This window comes from Dipteris shenzhenensis, chromosome 28 (assembly GCF_047967505.1).
Source record: "Dipteris shenzhenensis isolate YYH24624 ecotype China chromosome 28, Dip_SZ_1.0, whole genome shotgun sequence".
In the NCBI taxonomy this organism is placed as follows: domain Eukaryota; kingdom Viridiplantae; phylum Streptophyta; class Polypodiopsida; order Gleicheniales; family Dipteridaceae; genus Dipteris; species Dipteris shenzhenensis.
In genome coordinates this window covers 49,844,391-49,870,882 of record NC_141623.1, presented here as the reverse complement: position 1 = coordinate 49,870,882, position 26,492 = coordinate 49,844,391, and the positions used below count along the sequence as shown (strand labels likewise).

Sequence of the window (26,492 nt, the reverse complement as noted above, 5' to 3'; positions counted from 1 at the left end):
CAGGCAGGTGCAACAGTGATTTATTGTGACAATCAAAGCTGTATTCAGATTGCTAAAAATCCAGTATTCCATGCAAGGACGAAGCATATTGAAATTCATTATCATTATGTTCGTGAGAAGGTGCAAGCAAAGGAGATAGAGCTGGTTTATTGCTCTACTGAAGATCAAGCAGCAGACATGCTTACTAAAGCATTGTCTCGAGATAAGTTGGAAAAATTCAGAAACATGATGAATGTAAAAGAGAACAGATTGATCATTAAGGGGGAGTGTGAGAGTTAAAATAATGATGTCAATCTAATGTGCAAGGGGGCAGCAAATAAATGAAGGGTAGTACAATAAATGTGTACCAATTGTTAAGGTACAAAGAGTGGTATGAATAAATGAGGCCCTAACATTAGGCGCCCAATGTATGTATGCAGTTTTCAGTTTTAACGCAAGTTACTCTTTTGGCTTCTCAACGTGTCTCTTCGCTCCTCTCCTTCTCTCTCTCTCTTTGATCTCATTTTTTCAGCAAGCTTCCTCGCACTTTAACATTTTGTCCCATAGGCCCGTGAGGCCTCCCAAGGACGTTAATCACAGATGATCCGTGGTAAGCCATCCCGTTCCTCACCAGATCATTCGGGCGGAATTTGAGTCACCCCCTTTACAGCTAGATGTTGCATTTCAGGTCATCACATATCTGTACCGAGTCAGGGAGTATGGGGATTACACCTATGGGCGTAGCAAGATACCATGGCTAGCACTATCCTCTTCTATGGCACTTGCAGCAGGGGGAGACCAGAGGTGCTGGTATGCACGCACAGAGAGATGGTTTGACGGACTAGGGCTCCACGTGGACAGATTACCTCCATTCTAGTACAACATGGATGCTCCGCTTTCTCCCCTCCTATCACGCAGGTCAACCAGGTTATCCATGAGGATATATTACAACTATACACAATCCGGACCTGGTTGGGCACAAGTGATCTTCCAGTGAAGCTGGGCTTCTTCAGAGATCACTTCTTACATGTCACAGCAGAGGGTTTCATTGATCCACCAAGATACACGCAGATTCACCTACCCCTCTCGCTAAGGATCTCTCTTGGGCAGTTCCGGGTCTCTTCACACAAACTTCGTATTGAGAGCGGCAGAGCAAAGCGGTTACCCAAGGAGATGTGCATATGCACACTGTGTGACATGCAGGAGATTGAGAGTCCAAAAGTCAAACAAAGAAAGGGAAAGGAAAGGAGAGAACGTGAAGGCTAGGGGAAGGCAAACAAGAAAGGGGGAGAAAGAAGAAGGAGAAAGGCAAAGTGGGTAAAGGGAAGAAGGGAAAGAATCAAAAAGAGGAAGGGAACAGGAAGAAAGTAAGGCAAGATGGGTGGGCCTAGCTGCTGGTGGGTAAAGGGAAGAAGGTTAAGAATTAAAAAGGGGAAGGGACAGGAAGAAAGTAAGGCAAGATGGGTGGGCCTAGCTGCTGCAAAACACAGCCCTGGGGCACTCATGCTATAAGGGTAGCTCATCTAAACAAAGACAGCAAGAAGGGACTTGAGGAGGGCTGAGGGTGAACAAGGAGAAGAAGAGCCCTCCGTAGGGTGGCAAGAAGGAAGTGGCCGCAACAAACAGCCCCAGAAGCTCAAGACCGGAGAATTATGAAATCCTTAGTGAGGCCAAGGCTGCCCAAAAAGGATCGTAGCCAGCCGATGGGCTCAAGCAGGGAGAGATAAAGAAGGGGGGGGGAACATGCAAAAAATGGACAAATGCCAGAGAGGGACACAGCAGAAAGGAGGAAGATAGAAAAGCAAAATGGATGGAGAGCAAGGCAAGGCCAAAGGAGGAGGCAGCGGGCAGCAAGAGGGACGTGAGAAGAAAGAAAAGGGAGGGATGCTAGCAGCAAGGAGCACAGGTGCAGCACCCAGCTTAAATGATTCTACCTCCCAAATAAGCTCACTAGTCATTGAAAGGACATACCTATTGTACTTTCTTTTGTTCAGGAGCTTTGATTTTATGTTTATATTAGACTTCTACATATCAATAAAATATTTGTTGTTTCAGAATGAGAGATTATTTTGGGATGAGATGGTTTTTAAGAACAGAAAATAGGGGACTGAAAAGAAGGTGGGATGCAAGGTAGGACTTTAAAGGTAGAAAGAAACGTTTATCAAAGTCTTCAAAACACCCAAGGGTCTAGGAGACTGAAAAAACTAGATACTATGAGCTGAATTGGTGGATACACTAAGCAAGCATCTGTACCCAAGACAAATACAAATACAAATACTAATATTTGAAACCATGGGAAGTACAATAGCTCTGCAAAGTGGTATTATTGTAGCAGTCCTCTATATGTTGTCTGAGGAACCATGTCCATTGGGTGGCTGAGAATGGATAGGAGGGTCTTGGTAGATGTGGGGGGCCGGCTCCACGGGGGCATAAAACCCATGATAGAGCACTGATGTCAATCAACATGTGCGGTCCGCTGTTGTTTCCTCACAATAGCTCTCCGTCAGACAGATGCCACTGTAACTACCATCGCTTTGTGTCCTTGGTCCAAGAAACACGTTGGTGAGTTTTCGTGTCTCCCACTCCAGGTCTTGGCTATATCATCTCCCTGGGGACTGCTGGTCCATGCTTTCTGACTAAAAGAAGTCACTAATCACCCTCCGAGTGGATTCTGGCTGGGCCTCACAATCTCTTCTTTGTGCCTTGAGCAGTTGCCTCTATGTCATACAGCCTCATGAAGGAAGATCACTACTCATCTCTGATCCGGATGAACCAAGAGGCTAGAGAGGGGTCCGAATGCATCTCTACAAGGACAATGGTGATGGCCTCAGATCTCACAGTACACAGGATGTCTAAAAGAAAAATAGAAAGGAGTTACGATGGAGAAAAAGATAGGAAAAACTGAACAAATGGCTCTATAGACAAAGCAGCATGCTGAGGATTTCAGGTATGAAGAGAGAAATGGGGGGCACAAACTGAGAGTAGTTGCAATGAAAAGGAGGAGGTTGAAGTAAAAAGAAAGAGAAAGAAAAGAAAAGAAAGAGAAAGAGGGATGGGAACAAAAACAAAGCTGTAAGAAGAGAAAACGAGTTGCAAGGCAGGCACAGAGAGAACTAGACAAAAGCCATGGAACAATGAGGAAGAAGCAGCTTTTGGTAAGGGACACTAGTCTTACCTCTTCTGCCAAAATATATCCCTTATACTTCTCCCCTTGACCCTGTAGTTCTCACTTTATAGTCTAAATGCACATTTATTGATACCTTGTCCAAATTTCTGATAGGAGAGTGAACAGACAAGACCACAAAATATTTCCCTTGTGTTTCTTCCTTTGATCAGAAGTTCCTCATTTTAGAGTCTAAATACACATATCTCGAAAGCTTGTCCAAATTTCTGATAGGAGAAAATAAAGAGATATGAGTGACCAAATTAAATGGACAAGACCACAAAGAATTGGATCACGTGGGGTGTTGAACAAGGGGACCACTTCTACTTGAATCTACATTCATTTACCTTCTTTGCAGCTTCTAGAGAATCAGACCCATGGCAAGCATTTTGTGAGCCATCTGTTCCGAACTGTGCCCTGATTGAGTTTGGATCCTTCTCTTTTGCGTCGTTGCTATTTGTTGGACCTGGCCATTAAAATACATATAAAATTGTAAACAAACAGTGCCTATACCTCCACCATCCACTAAAGAATAAATTCAAAATCCTGGTTTTTTGCATGAGCAAGCAAAGTATATTACTGTCGTCAACAAGCCTTTTCACATAAATATGTCATGGTAGGATGTCAGATGTCTGCAAGCTGCCAAATATTACCATAACATGGGCTTGGGGTTTTTGTAATGGCCTTGAATATTCATATTTATCAGAAAAAAGTAATGTCACTCATATATTTGACGTAAAAACAATTGAGAACCTAGATAAACCATCACACCATCTTCAAAATAATAAGTTACATTTGAGGATATTGTGTGAATCAGGTACATGTATTTCAATAGTAACGCTGGTCTCACAAAGCATATGATTCATTCAGTACAGCCAGAATACAATTCTATGAAGGAAGCCTCCAAATAACATTGAGTAAATGCAATGTTACCCTGTAACAACTGAGAAGGTACTGAGATCAAACTCAGGGCAGAGAGGTGGGAAGGATTCCCACAGAATCATGGAACCATGGGCCACATACTCACACCCAGGAGTGTCATAGAGGAGGCCAAATCACGTAAGTAGAGGGTGTACTATTGCTTTGTGGATTTTCGCAAAGCTTTTGACACGAATCACGATCCCACGAGCCCGCCTTATTAGGCACCTGCAGGAGTTGGGGTATGACCAAGAGATCATTTGGGCAGTTATGGCGCTTTATGAGAGAGTCTAAGGCCGAGTTCGGACAGATGCCGGGTGGACTGAGGAGATTATCAGTACCATTGGGGTCAAACAAGGTTGTCTGTTATCACCAACCTTGTTTGGCCTCTACATAGATGAGCTCGAGACCTTCATGGTCATCACACCGACTCTATATCGCGAGCAGACGAGCTGAGGCAATACCCAAGGAGTGCCGCCTATGTACGCTATGCGATCGGGAAGAGGTTGAGTCAGAGGAGCACTTTGCACTTCGCCCGTGTACTCCGAGATCCGTGGTCGATATCATTGTCTCTTTAGAGACAGCTTTGGGCCCCTCTCCAGACTCCTTTCGTATCCATACCACGGGTGCCTCGCTGCTTTCATTCATGAGGCGCTTCAACATAGAGAGCACTTACTCAAGATATAGAGGCAGGCCTCAGACACACTACTTGATCACGGAGTTCTTCCAGTCAGATCGTATGGACCACACAGTCACCGACTACAAACGCAATAGGGATCAAGAGCCTGAGGCACGCCATACTCGACAGCGGATAGACACGCAGATCACATTAGGTGACCTCCCATCCTTGTTCAGACCTAGGACATGACCCACAGGTGTTACAGTAGCCTTGGTTAGGAGCAGAGCCACTGCCAAGTGATCAAGACGGATAGCACCCGCAGACAGTCACCAGCACTCCATCACTGGCTACGCATCATCAAGACCTCGCCCCCTCTCGAGCTCCCCTTGACATTTACACCCTGTGAGGCCGCACAAGCCAGAGCCGGCATGGCCTGGTGATGTGGATTGATCGACATGATGATGAGGATTGTGATGATGATGATGATGATGTCATTTTACTGATGATATGACTATGTACTAATTAGGACTTAGCATTGAGCATGGGTGATGATGCTCGTTTGGTAGCTCCACCCTTTCTGCTTGTTGTATCAGGTTTTTTACCAGTCTCATAGACCCATCGGTCTTCCGTATACTATAATAAACTTTCTTTCTTTATCTCTCTCATAGAGATCATTGCTAGCCTATAATAACATTGGGGATGCTATATGCACTTTTAAGAGACTCTCACTCTATAATTGATGTTGGTGTTTATCCTTTTTGTATAGTGTCTCATAGGCCCGCGAAGCCTCCTGCAAACGTTAATCCATCTTTCTCTTTTTCTTTCTCAGAAACCATAAATACAAGATAGTATGAGGGTTTGGAGAAGTGACTTGAGATACATATCAGTTTGTACATTGAGTGTGCAAGTATGCATGGAGATGGTCTAGTAGGCTTCTCAGTGACTTGAGATACATATCAGTTTGTACATTGAGTGCGCAAGTATGCATGGAGATGGTCTAGTAGGCTTCTCAACAGATTAGTACACAATGGGTCACATTTTCAACCCCAAAGCTCTCGTGGAGGAGGCTGGACACAGGGAAGAAAGTATATTGCTGCTCCATGGATTTTTGGAAAGCCTTTGACCTTGATCCATGGGTTCATCTCATCTTGCAACTCCAAACTCTAGGTATTGCAGACAATCTTATATCTACAGTTATGGCTCTCTATGAAAGACAATATGGTCTCTATGCAAGGGTCACAGGATTGTCTGAGGGAGCAGCACCATTGCCGCCAAATAGGGGTTCCTTTTACCCCCACTCTCTTTGATCTTTACATTGATAAGCCCCCCTATCTTGTTGGCATTATTCTGAAACAATACGAATTATTCCTGTAGAATAGCAGATTTTAAGATTAATAAAAGGAAATTGAGAGTGCTCAGAAGACAACAGTTTCCATACACAAAGGTCTCCAGCAATAATTTCTGCTCACAACAGAGTTTTACACAGAGCATAGAAGCTCTTAGCGTCAATAATTTCATAGACTCTTCACAGAAAATAAAAAAGGCAAATATAGCCTCAGATTACAACTTTATCACTGAGATTAGAGCTTCTACAATAGATGACTCTCTGTTGCATGCATCTCGACATGGGCTTGATACTTATCTCTGATTTTTGAGAAACAAGTTATGAATTCATATGTGACACGTGCCCTTCCTATTCTCCTTCTAACTGACAGCTCGCACTGCTCTACATTTGTTGACATGCAACTGCATGGATCTCAAGACCTTCAAGGCCACCAATTGACTAGATTGCACCCCTTCGAATTACCCACACATTCTTCCCCAATCTCCCAAGGTGCAAACCTAGTTGTGTAATACGACTCAGGTGTTGAGTTTTCACCAGACACTTCCTTCATGAGGGAGTGCAACCATGGACCCTTCTTTTTACACACCCCCACAGGAGCCTCTTGGAATTTTGATACACTGGATTGGCTTTGTTGATTTTACTTTCAGCCAGATTATTTCTAATCACCCTTCGCATTGTTTTTTTTTGTCAGAGGACCCCCTTGAAAAAAGAGCACCGAAGTGGCCTATCCTACCATCATCACCTTTGAGAAATGATAACCTTAAATGGGCAAGTATGCTCTAAACTTGGTGGATAAAATTAGAGATAGCTTCATAAAATGCTTATTTTGATGCATGTAGCTTTACTAAATGGTGCAACAAACATGATAAATATCTAAATCATGTCTTGCCATTGATTTCGTATGCTACATAACCCAATTTATATTTTTCAATCAAAACATATAGGTTGCCGAAGTTTGACTGTAATCAACATAGATTTTTCAAACAAAAATTGAATGCCATGGTTGCCCAGATTTTTGTCCCAAATCCAAATGAACGCTTAATTTTCTAATATTCCCTTTTTAAAAACACTGACCCTAAGGGTGTTTTGTTCATCATAGGAGTTCTTTCCTGTTCTTTATGTATTTGTTCATTACTAAATAGTAATCTCCTTTTTGGGGGCACAAAACTCTTCACTCATTCTGTTGTACTTCCTTTTGGCACTTCCCTTACCTCCCATTACTTATTACATGCTAGCACTCTTACCTAGAAGTGCTCTCCATTTGTTGATTGCATTTTCTGACACCAATTCCATTGCAATGCATGGACCACTTGACATAAAATGAGTGAGAGCTCTGCAAACATGTTGTTTGTTTGTTTTGTTAGGCTTGACGTAGCATAGTTTTCAGAAGTTGGAAGATCAATCTAAAAACCTACAATGCTTGAATGAAATGTTTTACAGCCTCTACACCTTCCTCAACAAGAAATCCAGTTTCAACGAACAATGAGATACAAAAAGGGATCTCCTTACCCATAAAAAGGCTTCTCTCGATGCACCTTGTAGAAGTTTTGGGCATCTTCATAATGCAGCTTACACATCCTTAGTTCCTTGATTAGAAAACCATTTGAATAAATTATATCTATGATTTGTCCCATATTTTTTATTCCATCCGGTTTGATCAATGCAAAAGTCCTGTCCAAAAAAATAAGACACAAAGAAGTTGTAGTTAGCAACATGATCTTTTTAGATATTCTAGAAAAGCTCTCTCTCTCTCTCTCTCTCTCTCTCTCTCTCTCTCTCTCAGGGAAACTCTGAAAGGGACAAAGATATACTCAGATGACGACCTCACTCTCCTACAGCAGGAACACAGGAGGGAGGGAATGGTATGAGTGATGGCAGCAAGAGAGGCAGGAAAGTGGGCTGCCTACAGAGATGGCAAAGTGATCATCACAGAAAGAATAGACAGGGGGAGAAAGAGGATGGCGAATTATGACGGTGTCGGACCCATGGGCTGGGTGCACAAAGGGGGCTGAAAGTAGCAGTGTGGAATTGCAATGGTGCCCTTTGCTCCGATCCTGGGGGTTTCTTGGAAATATATACCAACAGAGACATGATCTTCTACACCAAGACCCATGAAAGCCCGGAAAGAGGGCTGCCGACAGTGACGGGATATATTTGGGAATCAACCCATAGGAAGGAGATGAGCCGAGACAGTGGGATACGGGGGCTGGGAGGCATGGCTGTCCTTTTTAGAGCACACCTGAGACCACTCATATGTGTGATCTAGAGAGAGGAGCACGCACGACATATGCGGGTGCGAGGTCAGCTACCAGATACACGTCCGATTTTCATTGCAGTGTGTTACTTTCCCCCAGACACATCATCTTATGCACAAGAAGTCACCACTGAAGGGCAAAGCCCATATGAGACTATTCATGATGACATCATGGAGCTTTCTAGACAGGGGGACACTCCTCCTTGGTGACTTCAATTCACGTACTGGAAATAGACAGGTTGGCTTGCCAGATTTCGATGATGATTCCCTCATAATACCAAAGATGGATGTAGCAAAGCTGAGGATAGTGAGGCAGCAAGTGATAGCATACGGTAGACATCCACTTGAGTTGGGGGCTATCCATGACTTGATCATATATAATGGTCTTCAAAGATGGCCATCATTTGGTGGGCTCACTTGCTTCCCACATGGTGGGTGAAGAAGCACAATGGACTACCTATTGGGTCCACTAGCTTTTGCCTCATGGATACCCGATTTTATTGTGCCTCCTCCTCTACTCAGTGCCGACCACTCATAAGTTGCCTTATGTATCTCGCTTGCCATGCTAGCCATGAGGAGGGTCCCCCCACACCCACTCGCATTTAGATCCATTGATCGTGCTCTTGACTTGGTATACATGAGCCACCTAGCCTCAGAGCTTCTAGTCTTACTTGGAGATGGGATGGACCTCACCCATGCCCCTTGTCTCAGTGATACAGGAGGTTGCCACTAGATCCTTTCCCACAACTCGATCTGCACGTGTCCCAAACAGCAAGATAACCCAAAACCCCTGGTTTGACGATGAGTGCAGAGAGATGAGAGACCACCTCACATGTGCGTGAGCATTGGGACATTTGACTTCACCATAGGCACATCAAATCTAATGACCAGTGATATGGCATAAGAAATAGGCTTTCCTCATACACACAATGGATGAGATGATCGGATCCTTTCGCCACGGAGATCCTACTATGGGCTAGAGGCTCTTATCGGAGGGGAAGCCGCCCATCCCACATTACAGATCCAGCTCTTTGGCACACATGCATTCTCCCTCTATGATGTCCCCGGTCAGACACCACTCGATATGTCCTCTATGCCCAGAGTCACTACATGTCACTTGTTTACAGCACAAAATGTACGAGATGCCCTTCTCTGTCTTCATAACCGGATATCACCAGATCATGAGGGACTACGCACCGCACTTTTTGCACATGGGCAGGAGGTCTTAACCCCGGTTCTAGCACAACTATTCAATCATCCTATATGCCATGGCTTTTCGCCTGCCTGGAGCACTACCACCATAGTACTGATACACAAGGCAGGTGATCCCATGAACATTGGGAACTACCGTACTCTTATGATTGGCCACACTCTAGCTAAGACATATGGGTTGGTTCTAGAGAGGGAGATCAACAGCCACGTAGAGGGTCACGGGCAACGGGCTCTTGGGGGCAGGCAAGTTTTTAGAGACAGCACTCCACCTTGGACCACATCTTCACCTTGAGGGCTATCATTGAGAAGGTGAAGTCGAGAAACTAGAAAGTCTACACTTGCTTTGTAGACTTTCGTAAGGCATTTGATAATGTGCCATGTTCCCACTTGATCAAGAGGTTACAGGAGTTGCAGCTCCCACAGATCATGATTTGGGGGGTTATGAGTCTATATGAGTTCATCAGAGGGAGAGTACGTGCCGAGAGGTCTATCAGATTGGGTTGAGAGCACTATCGGAGTGAAGAAAGGCTTCCCACTCTCACCAACTCTCTTCAAGCTCTATATCGATGAGATTACATCCTTTGTAGATCGTCTAGGTGGAGAGGGTTCAATTTTGGCTGACCTAATGGTGCAGATGCTATTGTACGCAGATAACATAGTCCTCATAGTAGAGGGATTGCAGAAACATATAGAGGCTCTTGAGATGTTCTGCAGAGAGAGAGACTTGACAGTTAACCTTGGAAAGACCAAGGTTATGATCTTCAACACCTCGCAAGCAATGTCCCATTACCATAGCTTCCGTTACCAAGATGAGCCAATGGAGGTAGTGCAATGTTACACATTTTTGGGGATAGTGTTTACCAGGCCAAGTTTCACGATTACCCATGCAGCTACAGCATGACTCACACGAGGGCGGGGTGCACTGGCCGGACCAGAGAAGCAGTGCTTCCAGGACCATCCGACGAAGGGTTTTCTTTTGGACACCCTGGTGAGACCGATGGCCATGTATGCTGCATCTTTCTGGGAGAGTGACATTTCAGCTACAGAGTGGAAGAGATTTGAGAGGCTACATATGACTATGGGATCTAGGATGATTCGAAGTAAGCCCTTTTCTCCCACCAAATTATACAGGTAGAGTTCACCATGACTCCTCTCGAGGTTGATGCCATCTTTCAGACTTTGACATTCCTCCACAGAGTCTGAACCTTACCCCAGTGGAGATAACCAAGGCTAGCAGGAGTCTTCCAAGCGACTGGTAGAGAGCGGTGTTGATATAGCATGGTATGCACGGGTATCCATATGATTTGGTAGTCATAGCATTCAGATGGACATAGTTCCCCCCTTTCAGTACAGCATGGATGCACTTCCCAAGATGATCCCACGAGATAAGATCAACCATATCATACGGTTGGACCTCCTCCAGCTTCATACATCTCGGGCTTGGGGGGGAGAGGAGCTCCCCACCAAGATCCAGTTCTACCATGACCACTTCTTGAGGGTATCGGAGTATGGTCTCGTCATCAGACCTCAATATCTCAAAGATAGAAGAGTCTCACATGTACTCAGGATAACCATCGGATAGTTGCGAGTCTCGTCACATCAGCTGAGAATCGAGGTAGTGTCATGTGCACGGATTAATATCTGATGTGTACTAGGTACACAGGACTAGCTCAGGTTAGCCTGGGGAGGCTTAGAGCTAGGCAGGCTTGATTCTCGGGTTGAGTGGCAAGGGTACGAACTATTTATAGGTCTTTTTGGCGCCGGGGCCGAGTCTATAAAAGAGGCCCAGGGGGTTCAGTTCTCAGTGTGCAGTTGGGAGCAAGTCTCGTTCACAGGTGCCAGGTCTGTTCCTGGATTGAGTCGCGGACGCACGCCTGCATCTTAGCGTAGCCCAAGGCCCAGTGACAGATCCAGGGCTTCACAGCGCCACCTGGTGGTATGGGACATCAGGCTGGTTTGGATCTGATTGGGAGTTCGTGCCAGTAGCTCAGCTCGTGGCTCAGAGGGGACATCTTCTGATTCGGGATCACATCCCGCAGATGTCATGGTTGGGTGGTGAGCAGCCTGCTCAGATCTGATGTTGTGTGTGGTTGTTTTGCAGATCAGGGGTTTCAGAAGTGCTGGGACGTGTCAGTTGGTATCAGAGCCAACTCCTGAGAAAGGAACTTCCGATGCGAGAACTTTTGACGAGTTTTTCCTCCAGGTATGTCCTAAATTTTGAAATCTGTTGCTGCATTTTTTGCTGGGTACCTGGGATAGGAGGGGTGGAGAGATATCAGGGAAAAGGAAGAAGAAAAGGAGGGAGAGAATTCGAGATCCCTGAAAGGGCCAAGGGCCCAGTGGGTTTTACTTCTGATTGACAGACATAAGGTTGGTTTCCTCAACCTCTATGCTCCGAACAACAGAGGGGACCGTGTTTTGTTTTGGAAAGAGTTGCTCTCGCGGGCTGACATTGCGGATTCGTGGATTATTGGAGGTGACTTCAACATGGTTGAGGCACCTTCTAATAAGAAAGGGGGCAGAGAAGGTGGTATCCACTCCCTTGAGAGAGCAGCTTGGGATGCCTTCTTGTTCAGGTTCAGTGGCACAGATGTTTGGTCAGATGATGCATTTCTTATTCAGTCTCAGTCACTTTTGTTTTCCTAGTCGAACCATAGGGTGCAGATGCCTATCCATGCTCGGATTGATAGATTCTATGTGGGTGACTGGGCTCTTGATAGAGGGGGGACAGTTTGCATTGCACCCGGTGTTTCCACTTCAGACCATTTTCCGCCACTTGCATCGGTTTCTAGGAACAACAGTTTCTGGGGATCAACTATTTTTTAACACCGGTCCTGAGACCACAGCTTGTTTTATGGTGTTAAAACTTTCCTGTTGATTCTGTCCCCAAATAAAAGATACTTTATCTGAGGTCAGATCAGTCAATGGCGATACTATTCCGAAATATCCTTTGATATGCCTTCTATAAAACTGGACAAATCCCAAGAATGATCGCAATGCGGTCAGACTCTGAGGGATTGGCCAAGTTAGTATCGCAGCCACTTTCTTCGGATCCATTTCTACCCCCTGTGGAGTAATTATGAACCCTAAATACTCAAGCCTAACCATACACAGTATAGTTTTCTTTTTATTCACATAAAGACTGGCTTTCCTCAAAGTACTGAACACTATCCTTAAGTGTTCACGATGCTCAGTAACACTTTTACTGAATATCAGGATGTCGTCAATAAAATGTACTACGAACTTTCCGATATACGCACGTAGTAAATCGTTCATAAGCATGACGAAGGTCGCTGGAGCATTGGTAAGTCCGAAGGGCATTACCAAAAACTCATAATGACCAAACCTGCTTCTAAAAGCGGTTTTATGCACATCCTCGGCTCTAATCCGGATTTGATGGTAGCCACACTTAAGATCTATCTTACTGAAAATCACGGCTCCATGTAATGCATCTAGCAAATCATCAATCCGAGCCATCGGATACCTGTGCTTAACAGTGATATTATTCAATGCTCTGTAATCTATACAGAGGCGAAACGTATCATCCTTTTTCCTCTTTAATATCACTGGCGAAGCAAAAGGTGAGAAACTTGGTTGAATCTGTCCCAACTTGAGGTATTCTTCCAGTTGTCTACGCACCTCCGCTTCTTCAGCAAAACTCATTCTATAGGGAGGTCTATTCACGGGTTCTGCCCCCGGGATCAGTTCAATCTTATGTTGAACTTTCCGCTCTGGAGGTAACCAATAAGGTAGTTCATCCCTAAAACATTCAGAGAACTCCTCTGTTATAAGATTAGCCAGCTTGGCCATCTCACCACTTTGCGTAACATCAGTGTTAGCCGAAGACTCATCCACCGGCTCTACCGATGCTATGCAAAGGAATAAAAACTCTACTTGAGCTTTTCTGATTTCCATCACGGAAACCAACGGTCCCTGAGGTATATCTTTTTCACCTCGCAAGACATAAAGCACATCATTCATCTTGAATTGATATACGTGCTTTTTCCAATCAATGGCTGGATTCTTCCTAGAATGCCACGCCATTCCCAGGGCTATATCTGCATGAGCAAGCTTGGTCATTTCAAAATCAAGCTTCTCAGCATAGTCCTGAATCCGAAGCTCCAACTGGGTAACCCTTTGGTCCCATACTTCAGTTGAACTTCCATCTGCCATCCTGACTGTATACGCATAGTCAGATGGACTTGTTTTTAATTTCAGCCTCTTCACGAGCTTGGAGTTAATCACATTGTGAGTTGACGCTGAGTCAAACAACACAATGACATCATGACTGGCCACTTGCCCTTTCATTTTAATTAACTCCGTATCATTGAAGGCCGTATACCCCGTTGCTGCGGGCTTAGATAGGATGTTATCAGGTGCACTCGTCACTAACTTAGCAACAGATACACATAACAAACAAGGTACTAACCTCTGAGAAGGTCCCGCCAGTTGCATCTGCATGTGTTCCGCATCGGGACTCTCCTGCATTTCTACGTCGCATTCAGATATTATCATATTAGCCGTGCGACGGTCTTTATTCAGTGGACAATCCTTCCACTGATGTCTCTGAAGGCAGCCGAAGCACAATCCTTCTTTTCTAGCTTTCTCTTTTTGTTCAAGGGTCAACGAGGACTTTGACCAAGCCCGGGCTGCCATTGGAGTTATTTTCCTTTTCACCCCAACGGTGGTACTTGTTTTTACTGGTCCCTCAACCGGCTTCACCTGCTTGGTTTGGCCACTTGGCTGCGAGACACTTGTCTTTGAAACCCATTTCCTCGGAAATCCCCCTTTTTTCGAGTACTCATACTGAGTCCCTGCCTGCACAAATCCACCAGATCTGCCTCAGGCATCCTCATAGTTCAAGGCTACTGCAATAAATTCATCTAGTGTAGTCACATATTTAGCCCGACCTTCCATTTTGATCTTGTCGTTCAGTCCATAGATATAGTCCTTTAACTGAACCGACATAGGGAGAGGGTCTGTTATTTTCATGACACATTCCCTGAATTTGTCAGTGTACTCTGCCACTGACAAGTTCCTCTGACGAAGATTTCTATAAGCATCCCAAGCTCGGGACTCTTCATCAGGTGGAAGAAAGTGTTTCTTAAATTCCGCTTTAAACCCTTCCCAGGTGGTTGGAGCAACTTGATCCTTCTGTTGCTTTATCCACCATCTGTCCGCTGCCTCAATAAACAGGTGTGTGGCCTCGCGGATTTTCTTTAGATCGGATCTAATCTCACAAATGGCGAAGGCTTCTTCCCACTTGTGTAACCAAACCTCGATCACATCAGAGCTGCGCTCGGTCATCCGACCAGCGTACTTCTCCGGTCTATAATTAGCGATATTAGGCACTTTGACCCTTGCGCGCTCTAAGGAATGTATACTGGGCTCTGGCTCCACTGGAGCTTTGCCCTTATCAATCCTAGACGGTCTAGCCGACAAGGCTTGCACCATCTCCCTGATCTCATTTTGACCAGCTGCTGGTTCATAATCTGCTGTAAAGCATCCTCTAATATCGAAATCCTACCAATCAATGTAGGTGCTGCATGATGTGACATCTGTTGTGTAGACTATACTCTAGACTCACTAGGATTCACTCTTGAATTCCGCCCTTCAGCTTCCATGAGTTCACAGTGGAAGATGGGATTTTTTTTTTTTTTTTTTAAACCCAAATAACCAATATATACACCCTTCACTTTTGTCCTGCTTTCCTTTTTTTTTTTTTTTTTTTTTACAGTGCAAAAATAACAGGACCAATTGAAAACAAAAAAAAACTGTACGGGGGAAAGAGCTCCCTGATAAAATAATCCGACGTTGCGGAACCCAGGCGAGCGTTGCCTCACAAGAGAAACTAGGCAGCCCAGTGGGTGGAGGTCCAAGCCCGAAACGATGGCTCAGTAATAGATCTGCATCACCAGAGTCGCCCTTTATCTTCGCACGCAGGGATGCCAGCAGTTGCCCCAACGACCCCTTTCCAAAATGTATCAACGTCCGCTCGAATTCGACGAAGTCAATAGCCTCGTTCACCCGTCACCACCTTGGACTGCTTATCCACCTTAATCAATCGTAATTTCTTCACCACCTACCGTCCGTCTACGTAGCCCCTTCACGCACAACCTTCGTAGGCCACGGTGGCCATTAATTTCAATGCTCAGGCATGCGCGTCGCTCGCGCTTCCACGACCCATCTCTGCTTGCTCACAACCAGCCATATTCCAGAGCGGAACAAACAGATTTGTTATGCGACGGTCAGCAGCTCTAATTGCAAGCACGTCAAACAGCTCTCGGGTCTTCACCAAACTCTTGCTCGAGGCGATCCAACCTGAGCACGTCACCCAAAACCACACCGTCGCATAACGCAGTCACTTAGGCATCACTCTCTTCATCGAGCTCTATAGCTTTGCTTTTGACGCCCAGGCTTGCTAGACAACGACAGGGTTGGAGGAGACAAAGTTCTTCGCCTTTGCTAGCGCCATAGCTCGACTCTCAGGATTCGAAGTTTACAATGCTTCCCATCCACAGATTTCGTCGTAAATCACGAATTCCCCCTTCATCCTCTAGCCTTGCTCTGATACCAAAATGTCAACAACTTTACCTATCCTCGTTATTATCGGTAGCCTAAACCTCTAGCCTTCGTTGAAACACTCACGGGCGATGGCTTTCTGTTATTCCACCCAGCCTTTTTTCAAAGGATAGTAAATCGTCAGATCCATACGTTATTTCATTCATACCTATCCATGAGACCCTCAATTCCCTAGATAGTTCTCCTTGCCAAATGTCATCAATTTAGCCTCTCCACTTGGTGCACCTTTTTACCCCTCTCTTGGGGCACATTAAAAACCACTTGCCCCTTGGCATTATTGCACATTTAGGTGCACCTAGGCCTTAGCACTCAGAACTATCTAGTCAATGCCATTCCGCCCTCACCTAGGACCTTGGCAGTTACTTCTCTTGACCATTTCAATTACGCACATTAACTATTACAAAAGTTGGTCATCTAAGAGAAAATGCCCACCGATCTATCCGAGGTCATGCTATCCCGGCTAGAGCATAACAAGGGTGCTTTCAGTTGGACTGTTGTGCAGCCCCTTGCTGGTCAGAAAGGCATGAATCTTTGCATACCATGCACGTGGGGCCTGTTTCAGCCCATACAAAGCTTCATTCAGCTTGCATACCTAAAGTGCATTTTTTGAAATTTCAAAGCCTGGAGGTTGTTTGACATAAACCTCTTCCAACAAGTCTCCATTAAGGAAGGCTGTTTTTATGTCTAACTGATGAACATTCCACTGAAAATTTGCAGCCATTGCTATTACTGACCGGATGGTTGTCATCCTGGATGAAGGAGCAAAAGTCTCCTCATAGTCTATGCCCTTTTTCTGAGCATATCCTTTTGCGACTAGCCTTGCCTTGTACCTGTCAATGGTGCCATCGGGCTTTCTTTTAACTTTGAAAACCCACCTTGTACCTATGGCATGTTTACCTGGTGGCAAATCGACAACTTCCCTTGTCTGATTTTTCTGAATGGACTGCAACTCATCGTGCATGGCATTCATCCAATGCACATTATCTTGTGCCTCTTCAAATGTCTCATGTTCCTCCTCATCAAGAAGAGTACCTACATAGGCTGATTGAACTGAAAGAGCACCTCCCCCATGCCTTACTGCACTCCGAGTTCTGCTAGGTAATGGAGCATCAATTTTACTCTCCCTGAGAGTTTGTAACAGCCAATTTGGGACTGTTTTTGCTGCATGTATATTTGCAATTTCTTGCTGAACAACCTCTTCCACAGCTTGTGGAGGTGATATGACATCCTGTGGCCGAATCGGAGCATGTGAAGGTATCTGAAAATTCTGATTTTCATCAGATATATCAGCAGGGGAACCCAAGGCAATGGGTAGTAACGCCTCAAAGACATCACCGGAAGAAGAAGGCATATCAAATTCAGAAGGCAATGGGTAGTAACCCCTCAAAGACATCACCGGAAGAAGAAGGCATATCAAATTCAGCTTGAGTGTGAGCTGAATTTTCTGAAAATATTACATCTCTACTGACAATAATCTTGCGTGTGACAGGATTGTAGAGACGGTAGCCCTTGCTCTCTGCACTGTACCCAACAAAAATGCATTTGATTGCCTTATCAGACAACTTATGCCGAAACTCAACGGGCACATGAGCATATGCAAGGCATCCAAAGCACGGAAATGATCCACATAAGGCTTTCTCCCTTGCCAAACTTCATAGGGAGTCTTGGTCTTCAAAGCTTTTGTGGGTGCCCGATTCAAAACATAATTGGCACACATGAGACCTTCAAGCCAAAATTTGTGAGGCAGTTTTTTGCTTTTTAGCATACATCTATCCATCTCCATAAGAGTACGATTTTTTCTCTCAGCTTTGCCATTTTGCTGAGGAGTTAGCCTCACTGTAAGCTGATGTACAATGCCCCTGTCTTTCAAAAAAGCATCAAAATCTGCAGACAAGTACTCCCCTCCTCTATATGTGCGTAATGTCTGTATCTTCAGTCCGGATTCATTCTCAACCATGGCTGCAAAGTGTTTGAAAACCATAAACACTTCTGATTTGCGCTCCAGCCCATAAACCCAAGTGTAGTTGGAGTAGTCATCTATAAAAGTGACAAAGTAAAGATGACCACCCAATGATGGAGTCCTCATGGGACCACAGACATCACTATGTATAAGCTGTAATTTTCGAACATCTTTAACTGATCCATCCTTCTTAAAAGGAGATCTGTGCATTTTACCAAGAATGCACCCTTCACAGGCATGTGGAGGAGGTGTTTCAAGAGGAGGCAATGCATCAACCATGGCATGTTTTTGACGCGTCATCAAGCTGCCATAATGCATGTGTCCATATCTCGCATGCCATAACTCCGCATTCTGCATAGCAGCAGTAGGAGTGGAAACTGCAAGAGCATGTGATGGTCTTTTCTCATACATGTCAAGCTGAAAAAGACCACGCAACAAAGTGCCAGACAATCTCAAGGCATAGTCATGCTCTCTATCATGGGCTGCACACTCGTCATCTTCAAAAATGACCTGAAATCCAGCTCTGTTAAGAGTGGACACTGAAAGTAGATTTTTTGTGATACCAGGCACATACAAGACATCAGAAATTCTGAATGTTGAGCCATCAATGGCTGTAAGTTCAACTTCTCCTGTACCACGGACTGAATAGGAGGAGTTGTTGGCACATGTGACCTTTTTACCAACAAGTGGTGGATGCAGAGATGTGAAGAGACACTTCCTGGAAGTGATATGCTTTGAGGCACCGCTGTCAAAATACCATGTATTATGTGTCTCATTGACACTGAAAGCTGATGCATCCTTGGAAGAATCATAACTGCATGTCAGAAAAGCATAAGTGTCATCATTACAAGTGGCTGTACTGTCCCGAGCAGCCAACTGAGAGTCTGAAATGCAAGACAAGAAGGCATAGTCGTGCTCCACAAAGTTGGCTCTAGCTTGCTCATTGTCAAATGCATGAGGAGCTGAATCTGAGACAGCCATACCGGAGCTGTTTTTCTTTTCTTTTGCAAGCCTTTTCTTGCATTCTCCAATGTAGTGACCTGGCTTTTTGCAGTAATGACATATTCCCTTCTTCTTGGGTTTACCTGCATCACCCTTAGCCTTTTGAGAAGGCTGTCCTGAACCACTGGAAGGCTGATTTGCTGAAGTCTTTGCCTGTCCCTTTACTTTAGGCTTGAATTTTGAGAGCATGGCATGTTCACCTGCTCGTGAAGCCATGTTTTTCGTGGTCTGCTCTTCCTGCAGCAGAAGTCCTATCAACTCGTGAAAAGTGAGAGGATTTGCACCCCCCCTCAACGACAAATTCAGTGAGGTATGAAAGCTGAGATAAGAGTCAGGAAGAGAATTCAGAGTAGTGGTAATCATCTCTGAATCAGGAATGATCTCATCAATATTCAGCAATTGCTCTCGTAAATCCTGTACCTTTGTGAGGTGCACTGACATGGAGTCACCCTCTTCCATATGTGTACGAGACAATTCTCTTTTCAAAAAAGACACCCTGGCATCATTCCGAGCTGCATACATGCTCTCCAAAATATCCCATGCTGCCTTTGAGGTCTTACACAACCGGATATGTGGAATGATGAATCTTTTCACTGAAAGAGAAATACACGACAAAGCTAAAGCATCACGCGAATCCCATCTCTTTTGCTCTGGAGTGGTAGGTATAACTGCACCAATAACTTGTACTGCAGCTGTACCCTGTGCACGACCTCTCCATCCTCCTTGTTGGGGAGGGGTATTAGGTGCCACATTTGTTGGCCGGAACTCATCCCCATTTACATAGTCCCATAAATTACGAGAAATCAGAATATTGCGTACCATAAAACTCCAGAGGGAGTAGTTGGTACCATCCAGCTTATCCTCTTGTGAGAGACCACTGAAACCGAAATCATTCTGATTTTGTTGGGCCGTGTCTGAGAAAGAAAATACAGCAAATGCAAATCTGAATTCCCGTGCTGGGAATAGAGTGCACAAATCCCAAAAAACACAGCCAAACACTGGCTAAAAATGCAACTCAAATCTCTGTAATGTCTCTGTCAGAAATCTACCAGAGCATCCAATCTCTCCCAAAACCTGCCAAAAGCGCTTCAAAACACTCACAGAAAGGCAGTGTGAACTGAAACCTGTCAAATTGCTCTCCCAACACAAAAGCCCCAATTTGTGGCTTGAAATTGCAACCAGAAAGGGGAAAATGATCTGAAAGCCCCAAATGTTGCACAAATTGCTCTCTGTTTGCAAAAGCCCCAAATTTTACTGCGAAATTGCAGTGTAATTGCAAAAGCCCCAAATGTTGAGGTGAAATTGAGTTGAAATTGGGGCAAATCCAAGAAAAGCCCCAAATTTTGCAAAATGCCCAATTCAAATAATATGCTCAAATCTGCCCAAAAAACTGCTCTGCCAAACAATGGCTTCTTGCAAAGAAATGTCTGCCAGACGACCAACTGCAAGAATGCCTGCAAGAATGAAACCTGCTCAGAAGGCCAAATGCAATTGTACGGCCTGTACGGTGACTGTACGACAAAGGTACGGATGGCCGTACTATACGGACGAGTTGTCTGCTTCAGGTTGTACAAAATGTACGGACAGGTACGGTGGGTACAACACTTGTACGGATGGGCTGCACGCAGAAAGTACGGAAGGTACTAAGGTTGTACGGAACAGTACGGACGCCTGATGAACTGACGACGAAAATGACGCAGGAGCAGTACGGTCGACGCATGTGTACGGCTAGCGACAACGAACCGTACGGAACTATACCGCGAACCGTATGGTCTGGCAACAGGTTGTACGGCTGAAGATTTGCTGTACGGAATGGAGCTGCAGGCTATACGACGCTGCACTTGTACGGGCGACGAGATTGTACGACGGCCACGCATGTACTGTACGGGACTGTCCAGAATCAATCCGTACGAATTGTACGGACGATCTGTACGGACGGTGAACTGATGGAGGAGGGAGCTTGCGCGCTGGAGCTGGAGGCGAATGTGCAGCAGGAGCAAACGCAGGAAGAACCTGCTCTGATACCAAATGTGAGAATGGGAGAGAGCAAAGGTGAGAGCAAGAGGCAGGAGTGAGAGAGAGCTGAAAAGATAGTTGCAAATAGATGAGAGAGTTACAACTGAATAGAGTGATAGGTTTTGTCTAAGTGACAAAACCTTATCCTTCACTAAGGGGGAAAAACCTCTAAGTGAGGGAAAAGTGCCCCTAACCTACTTATTATATTACATTGGTCATTGCTAAATTATAGCAATAATTCTAACAAGACCTTGTGATCGAACAGATCCCCTTTGCAGCCTCTATCGTCATCTTGCTGCCCCGATTTCTGCAAACAGCGTGGGTGCCGGAAATTCGCCAAGGTGCCAGAAATTCGCCATCTTCTTCTTCCGCAAATCAGCCCTGGAAGCAAGCAACAAGCAGCGCCAGATGCAAGCAGGCTGCACCCTTTGTCAAGCTTCCATCCTACAATCTACTGGATCATTTTTAGCAGCCGGACCCTCGCTAGTTCATGGCCACCATACCTACCTGTGACCAGCAGCCCTTGCTGCCCCTATATCTTGATTCAGACCAGCCTGGTTCTTGCTGGCTCATCTCGCCACCTTAGCCTGTGAACTGCGGCTTTTTCGCTGCCTTCCAATTTCAACCAGCCAGGCCCAGTCCTGCTCCTAGCACCCCACAAGTACTTGCACCACTGAATTCAATGCAGGAAAAGCGTGTCCGGTTCCACGCAATCTGCCCTTTTCTGCACCACGCCTCCAACGCCCCTATCTGCATCGAAAGTCTCGCTAGGCACCTTTTTCTTGCTCACACTTCAACGTGAACTTGCAAAGATAGTAAATGGACCTCCGTACAAAGATTTTCAGGCCATTCTATGCAACTAATTGGCAGATCTAATCTATGCCAGGTGGATTCTATTTCTAAGGATTCTCTTTCATATTGTTATTTGCCACTCATTATCAAATTACAGCAAATGAAAGCCTCCTCCTTAAAGCATGGAAACCCCTAATAATTCCCCAGTCACTTCAAGGACACCTCAGGCATCATCTACCACACAATATCATGTTCAGATTGCACAACCAGCTTATTTCGGAGCTTTTGCATCGTGGGTCTTCTGTGTCACGTGCCCTTCCAGTGACTTGGACCACATCCTATACCTTCTGCGTGAGGCACCTCAATTACATTACTTCCTCAGCACAGTCCAGGTTGTGTTCCACGAGACACGTGATACCCAGAACCCGATATTCCTCACGAGTTTGCTGTCCATCTTTGGAGAGACTTTTACCCCCCAACTTCAGCATCTCCAAGGTACTCTCCACCTCCTTCAGCTCCCAGATATCCTCCTGCACAGGTTGTACCTTCCCCAAGACAGTATTTACACTCTGAAGGCACTCCTCCTGGATATCCTCCACTCCTGACACCAGCTCCTTATCCCTTCTCAGATCCGTGGACTCTACAACCTACCCCTGTACTCTCACGAGCAGTAACACCCATTTCGGCATCACCACTGTTACCTCAGACAGGACCTCCTTTACCAGATTTCCACGGCTAGTTCCATCCTGTTTCTCCTGCCCCTCCAACATGAGCAACCTCAGGGAGCAGCCCGAATCTTCTTCCAAGAGTGGTACAAACTAGAGCGCAGGTTCGTGCTCTTCTCACAGGGACCTCAGATATGTCGCAACGCTCGCGTGCAACCTCTCCGGAGATAAGCGACTCAAGTCCAAAAAAGACCCCTGAAGTCAACTTACAAGGCGAATCACTACTTCAACTTCAAATTTCTCAGCTTCAAGACAGCATCTCCGACTTGGTCCAAAAAGTCCAACAACTCCAAGATTCTCGTAGTACCACACCTACAAAGGATGACGTGACGCAACTGGACGACTATGTGGACTCGTTCCCACCTGAGGTAGAAAACACTGAACCCCGTGCCCTCTACCGCTTACTCCAAGCTTCCAAACTAAAAGACTTGACATTAAACTTCCGGAAGCCTACATTAGTCAACAAAATCGCCGAACAGTTGACCAATGGCTCACAAAACTGCGCATGTAATTTGATATTGTTGACCTCACTAAAGGCAAAAAGATTGCCTTGGCAACCTCCCTCCTCAAGGATACAGCTTTCCTATGGTGGCAACGACACTTAAAGGACGGCAAAAGTGTGTTAACTTGGGAACGTTTTGAACACGTGCTCCGTAAGCAGTTCATACCTGCCAATGCGGACTTCCAAGCACATTCAAAACTCAGACAGTTGGAGCAAACAGGCTCCCTGTCTTCCTACATCTCTCAGTTCACCACATTGGTGCTGGAGATTGATGGTTTAACTGATGATGATCGCTTTCATGCTTTCATCTCAGGCCTAAATCCCTCGTTACGCCTTGATGTCCTCAAAGCAAGCATCACCACCACAGCTGGCGCTATTGCTTACGCAGAGCGCATTATTGATTTCCAAAACACAGGGAAGCAAAGTGCTAATAGAACACAGAACTCTACTATGGCCAAAGGTGCTCGCCCTCAAGATAACCTCAAGTTTAGAAAAAACTCACGTAATCAAGGTCAGCGACACAGTCTCAAGATCCCCACAAGTCTCAGAAATCGTATGCTAGATTCCAACAGAAGCACTCCTCCAAGGATCGCGCCTCTTCTTCTTCAAAAAGTCATCACCGTCATCCCCAACATAAAGGTGCGGCCACTGACAAGAAGAACTCCAGCACAAAAGGACTTTGTACCATCTGTACAAGCGACCATAGATGGTTCAATTGTCCCAAGCAACCAAAGCAAAATTCCAATATGGAACCTAGCACTTCCCAAACAGAAGATGCTACCCCAGCACAAGACAAGAAAGGCAAAGCTGTTTGAATGGCAAATACCATCCACATGAGCCTTGCCAGCAACCCCGAACCTTCCCTGGCCACTCAAGTACTTTGTGTCCAAGGATTAATTCGTGGAACAACAGTCACTATCCTCATCGACAGTGGCTGCTCTCATAACTTCCTAGCTAGTTCTATGGTCGACAAACTTCAGTTGACCACCAATCCTAGTCCCATGGACTATCAGATTGAACTCACAAATGAAACTACCTTCTTGTGCAACACCAGGATCAAAAACTTGTCTTTTCGCATCCAACCTTATACGGACAAGTTGACCTTCGACATCATGTCTCTTTCTCGGTACAATGTCATACTCGGACAACAGTGGCTCTATGACTATGATCCATCAATCAATTTTCATAGCCATACTATCCAGTTTGTCCACCAGGGAAAACTTATTGAGCTAACTGGTTCTAGGGACTCTCCTTCAACCCCAGTTGCCTCTACCCTACAAGAAGTGGGTTCGTAAACGTCAAGTAAAGACTTCACTTCTGTCGGTTACAGCAGTAGAGGAGACACCAACAAAGGATCCTTCTGAATACCTCAACGAACCTTTTTTCGAGCCCTACTTGGATACTTTTCCACAGGAATTGCCAAAGCAGTTACCACCTCGACAACCGGTGGATCACCCAATCGAACTTATTCCCGACAGTAATCCACCATCCAAATCCCCTCATCGGGTTTCTTACACTCAAAATGAAGAAATCTAAAGACAGGTGACCGAACTACTCGACAAAGGTCACATTCGGCCCAGTCGCAGCCCTTTCGGATCTCCTGTACTACTTGTGGAAAAAAAGAATAAGTCAATGCACCTCAACATCGACTATCGAGCCCTCAACAAGCTCACTATCAAAAACAAGTATCCATTGCCTCGCATCGATGACCTCGATGATCAACTTCTACATGCAACACAATTCTCAAAGATTGATCTTCGTTCAGGTTATCATCAAATTCGCATACAAGAAGGCGATGAGTATAAGACAGCTTTTCGAACAAAGTATGGACACTATGAATGTTTGGTCATGCCTTTTGGGTTAAACAATGCCCCGGCCACATTCATGACACTAATGAACGACATCTTCAGGCCTTTCCTCGATAAGTTCGTCATCGTTTACCTCGATGACATCCTCGTTTTCAGCAGATCCCTACATGAGCACAAACAACATCTCTCCGCGCACATTCTCTCTACATCAACGTTGAGAAGAGTGAGTTCTTCAAGACCCAACTCGAATATTTGGGACATGTTATTTCAGTTCAAGGCATCTCTGTGGATCCCAAGAAGGTCGAGGTAATCCGAAACTGGCCTACTCCTAAGAATGTTCATGATGTCCACTCTTTTCTCAGATTGGCAAACTTCTACCATACAAAGGTCTCAGTTTTCCGAAATCACAGCTCCTATGTCCGAATTATTGAAAAGCACAGCAGTTTTTCAGTGGCTTCCCGAAACACAGTATAGTTTCCAACAACTCAAGCAAGCACTCACTACCACACCATTTATGGCTATTGCTGACCTAAACCTTCCATTTGAGGTCATGACCGACGCTTCCGACATCGCTACAGGAGCAGTCTTGATGTAAGAAGGCAGAGTTATTGCTTTTGACAGCCATAAACATTCCGATATCCAAACCCGATACCCGGTTTATGATAAGGAGTTTCTTGCCGTTGTACATGCTTATCGCTCTTGGAAACATTATCTCATGGGAGCCGACTCGATGGTCAAGACAGACCATCACTCTCTAAAGTATATCTTTACTCAGCTAGTCATGAACGCTCGACAAGCACGCTGGGTTGAGTTTCTGGCCAACTTTCACATGACCATTGAGTACATTCCAGGACTACGCAATGTAGTTGCAGATGCTCTCAGCAGGTTAACTCTAGCATCAGCTATGGCAATCTCTACATTATCTGTGGATGTTCTGAATTCATTCAAAGGGAAGTATTTCAATGATAACGACTTCGGCACAGCAGTACAAGTTCTTTCAAAAGATCAACCTTCGACTTCCGAACAGAAGATTTTCTCATCCTATTCTTATATGGACAACCTTCTGTATTATCAAGATCGCGTCTGTGTACAACATGACAAGGATGTTCGACGTCTTTTGTTAAAGAGCATCATGTTGATCGATTGTCCAAAATGGCACACTTTGTTGCTTGCAAAAGAAGTGCGTAGGCTCCGGACATCACCAAACTCTTCATACAACACATCTTCCGACACCATGGATTGCCCAAGAATATCGTATCTGACAAAGATCCTAAGTTTACCAGTCACTTTTGGATTTCACTGTTCGAATCTTTGGGTATAACTCTATTATTCAGTTCAGCCTACCACCCAGAATCAGATGGCCAGATTGAAAGAGTCAACCAAGTTCTGGAAGAAATGCTTCGACATTATATTCAATCACGCCTAGCAGCTTGGGAAGCGTATCTACCACTCCTTGAGTTTGCTTATAATAACTCTTTCCATAGTGCCATTAGCATGACTCCATTCCAAGCAGCTTATGGATACACTCCGATTGTACCAACGAATTTTGTACTTCAACATCGAGTGGCCCTAGCGGGGATGAACCATTCCAAGTGCGAGGAGGGAGAGGTCTCCG

General features: G+C 45.1%; 1 protein-coding gene across 4 annotated transcripts in view; it reads right to left on the bottom strand.

Moving 5' to 3' along the window:
• LOC147883678 (uncharacterized) overlaps window positions 1–26,492 on the bottom strand; it is a 104,614-nt gene that overhangs the window by 70,135 nt on the left and 7,987 nt on the right. For all 4 annotated transcript variants that reach the window (XM_087399967.1, XM_087399968.1, XM_087399969.1 and 1 more), the window contains 3 exons: window positions 7,534–7,695; window positions 7,269–7,357; window positions 3,490–3,608 (listed from right to left, as the gene is read on the bottom strand). In XM_087399967.1, coding sequence (XP_087256093.1) covers window positions 3,490–3,608; window positions 7,269–7,357; window positions 7,534–7,695 — 370 coding nt within the window. The remainder of the gene's footprint in view (window positions 1–3,489; window positions 3,609–7,268; window positions 7,358–7,533; window positions 7,696–26,492) is intronic.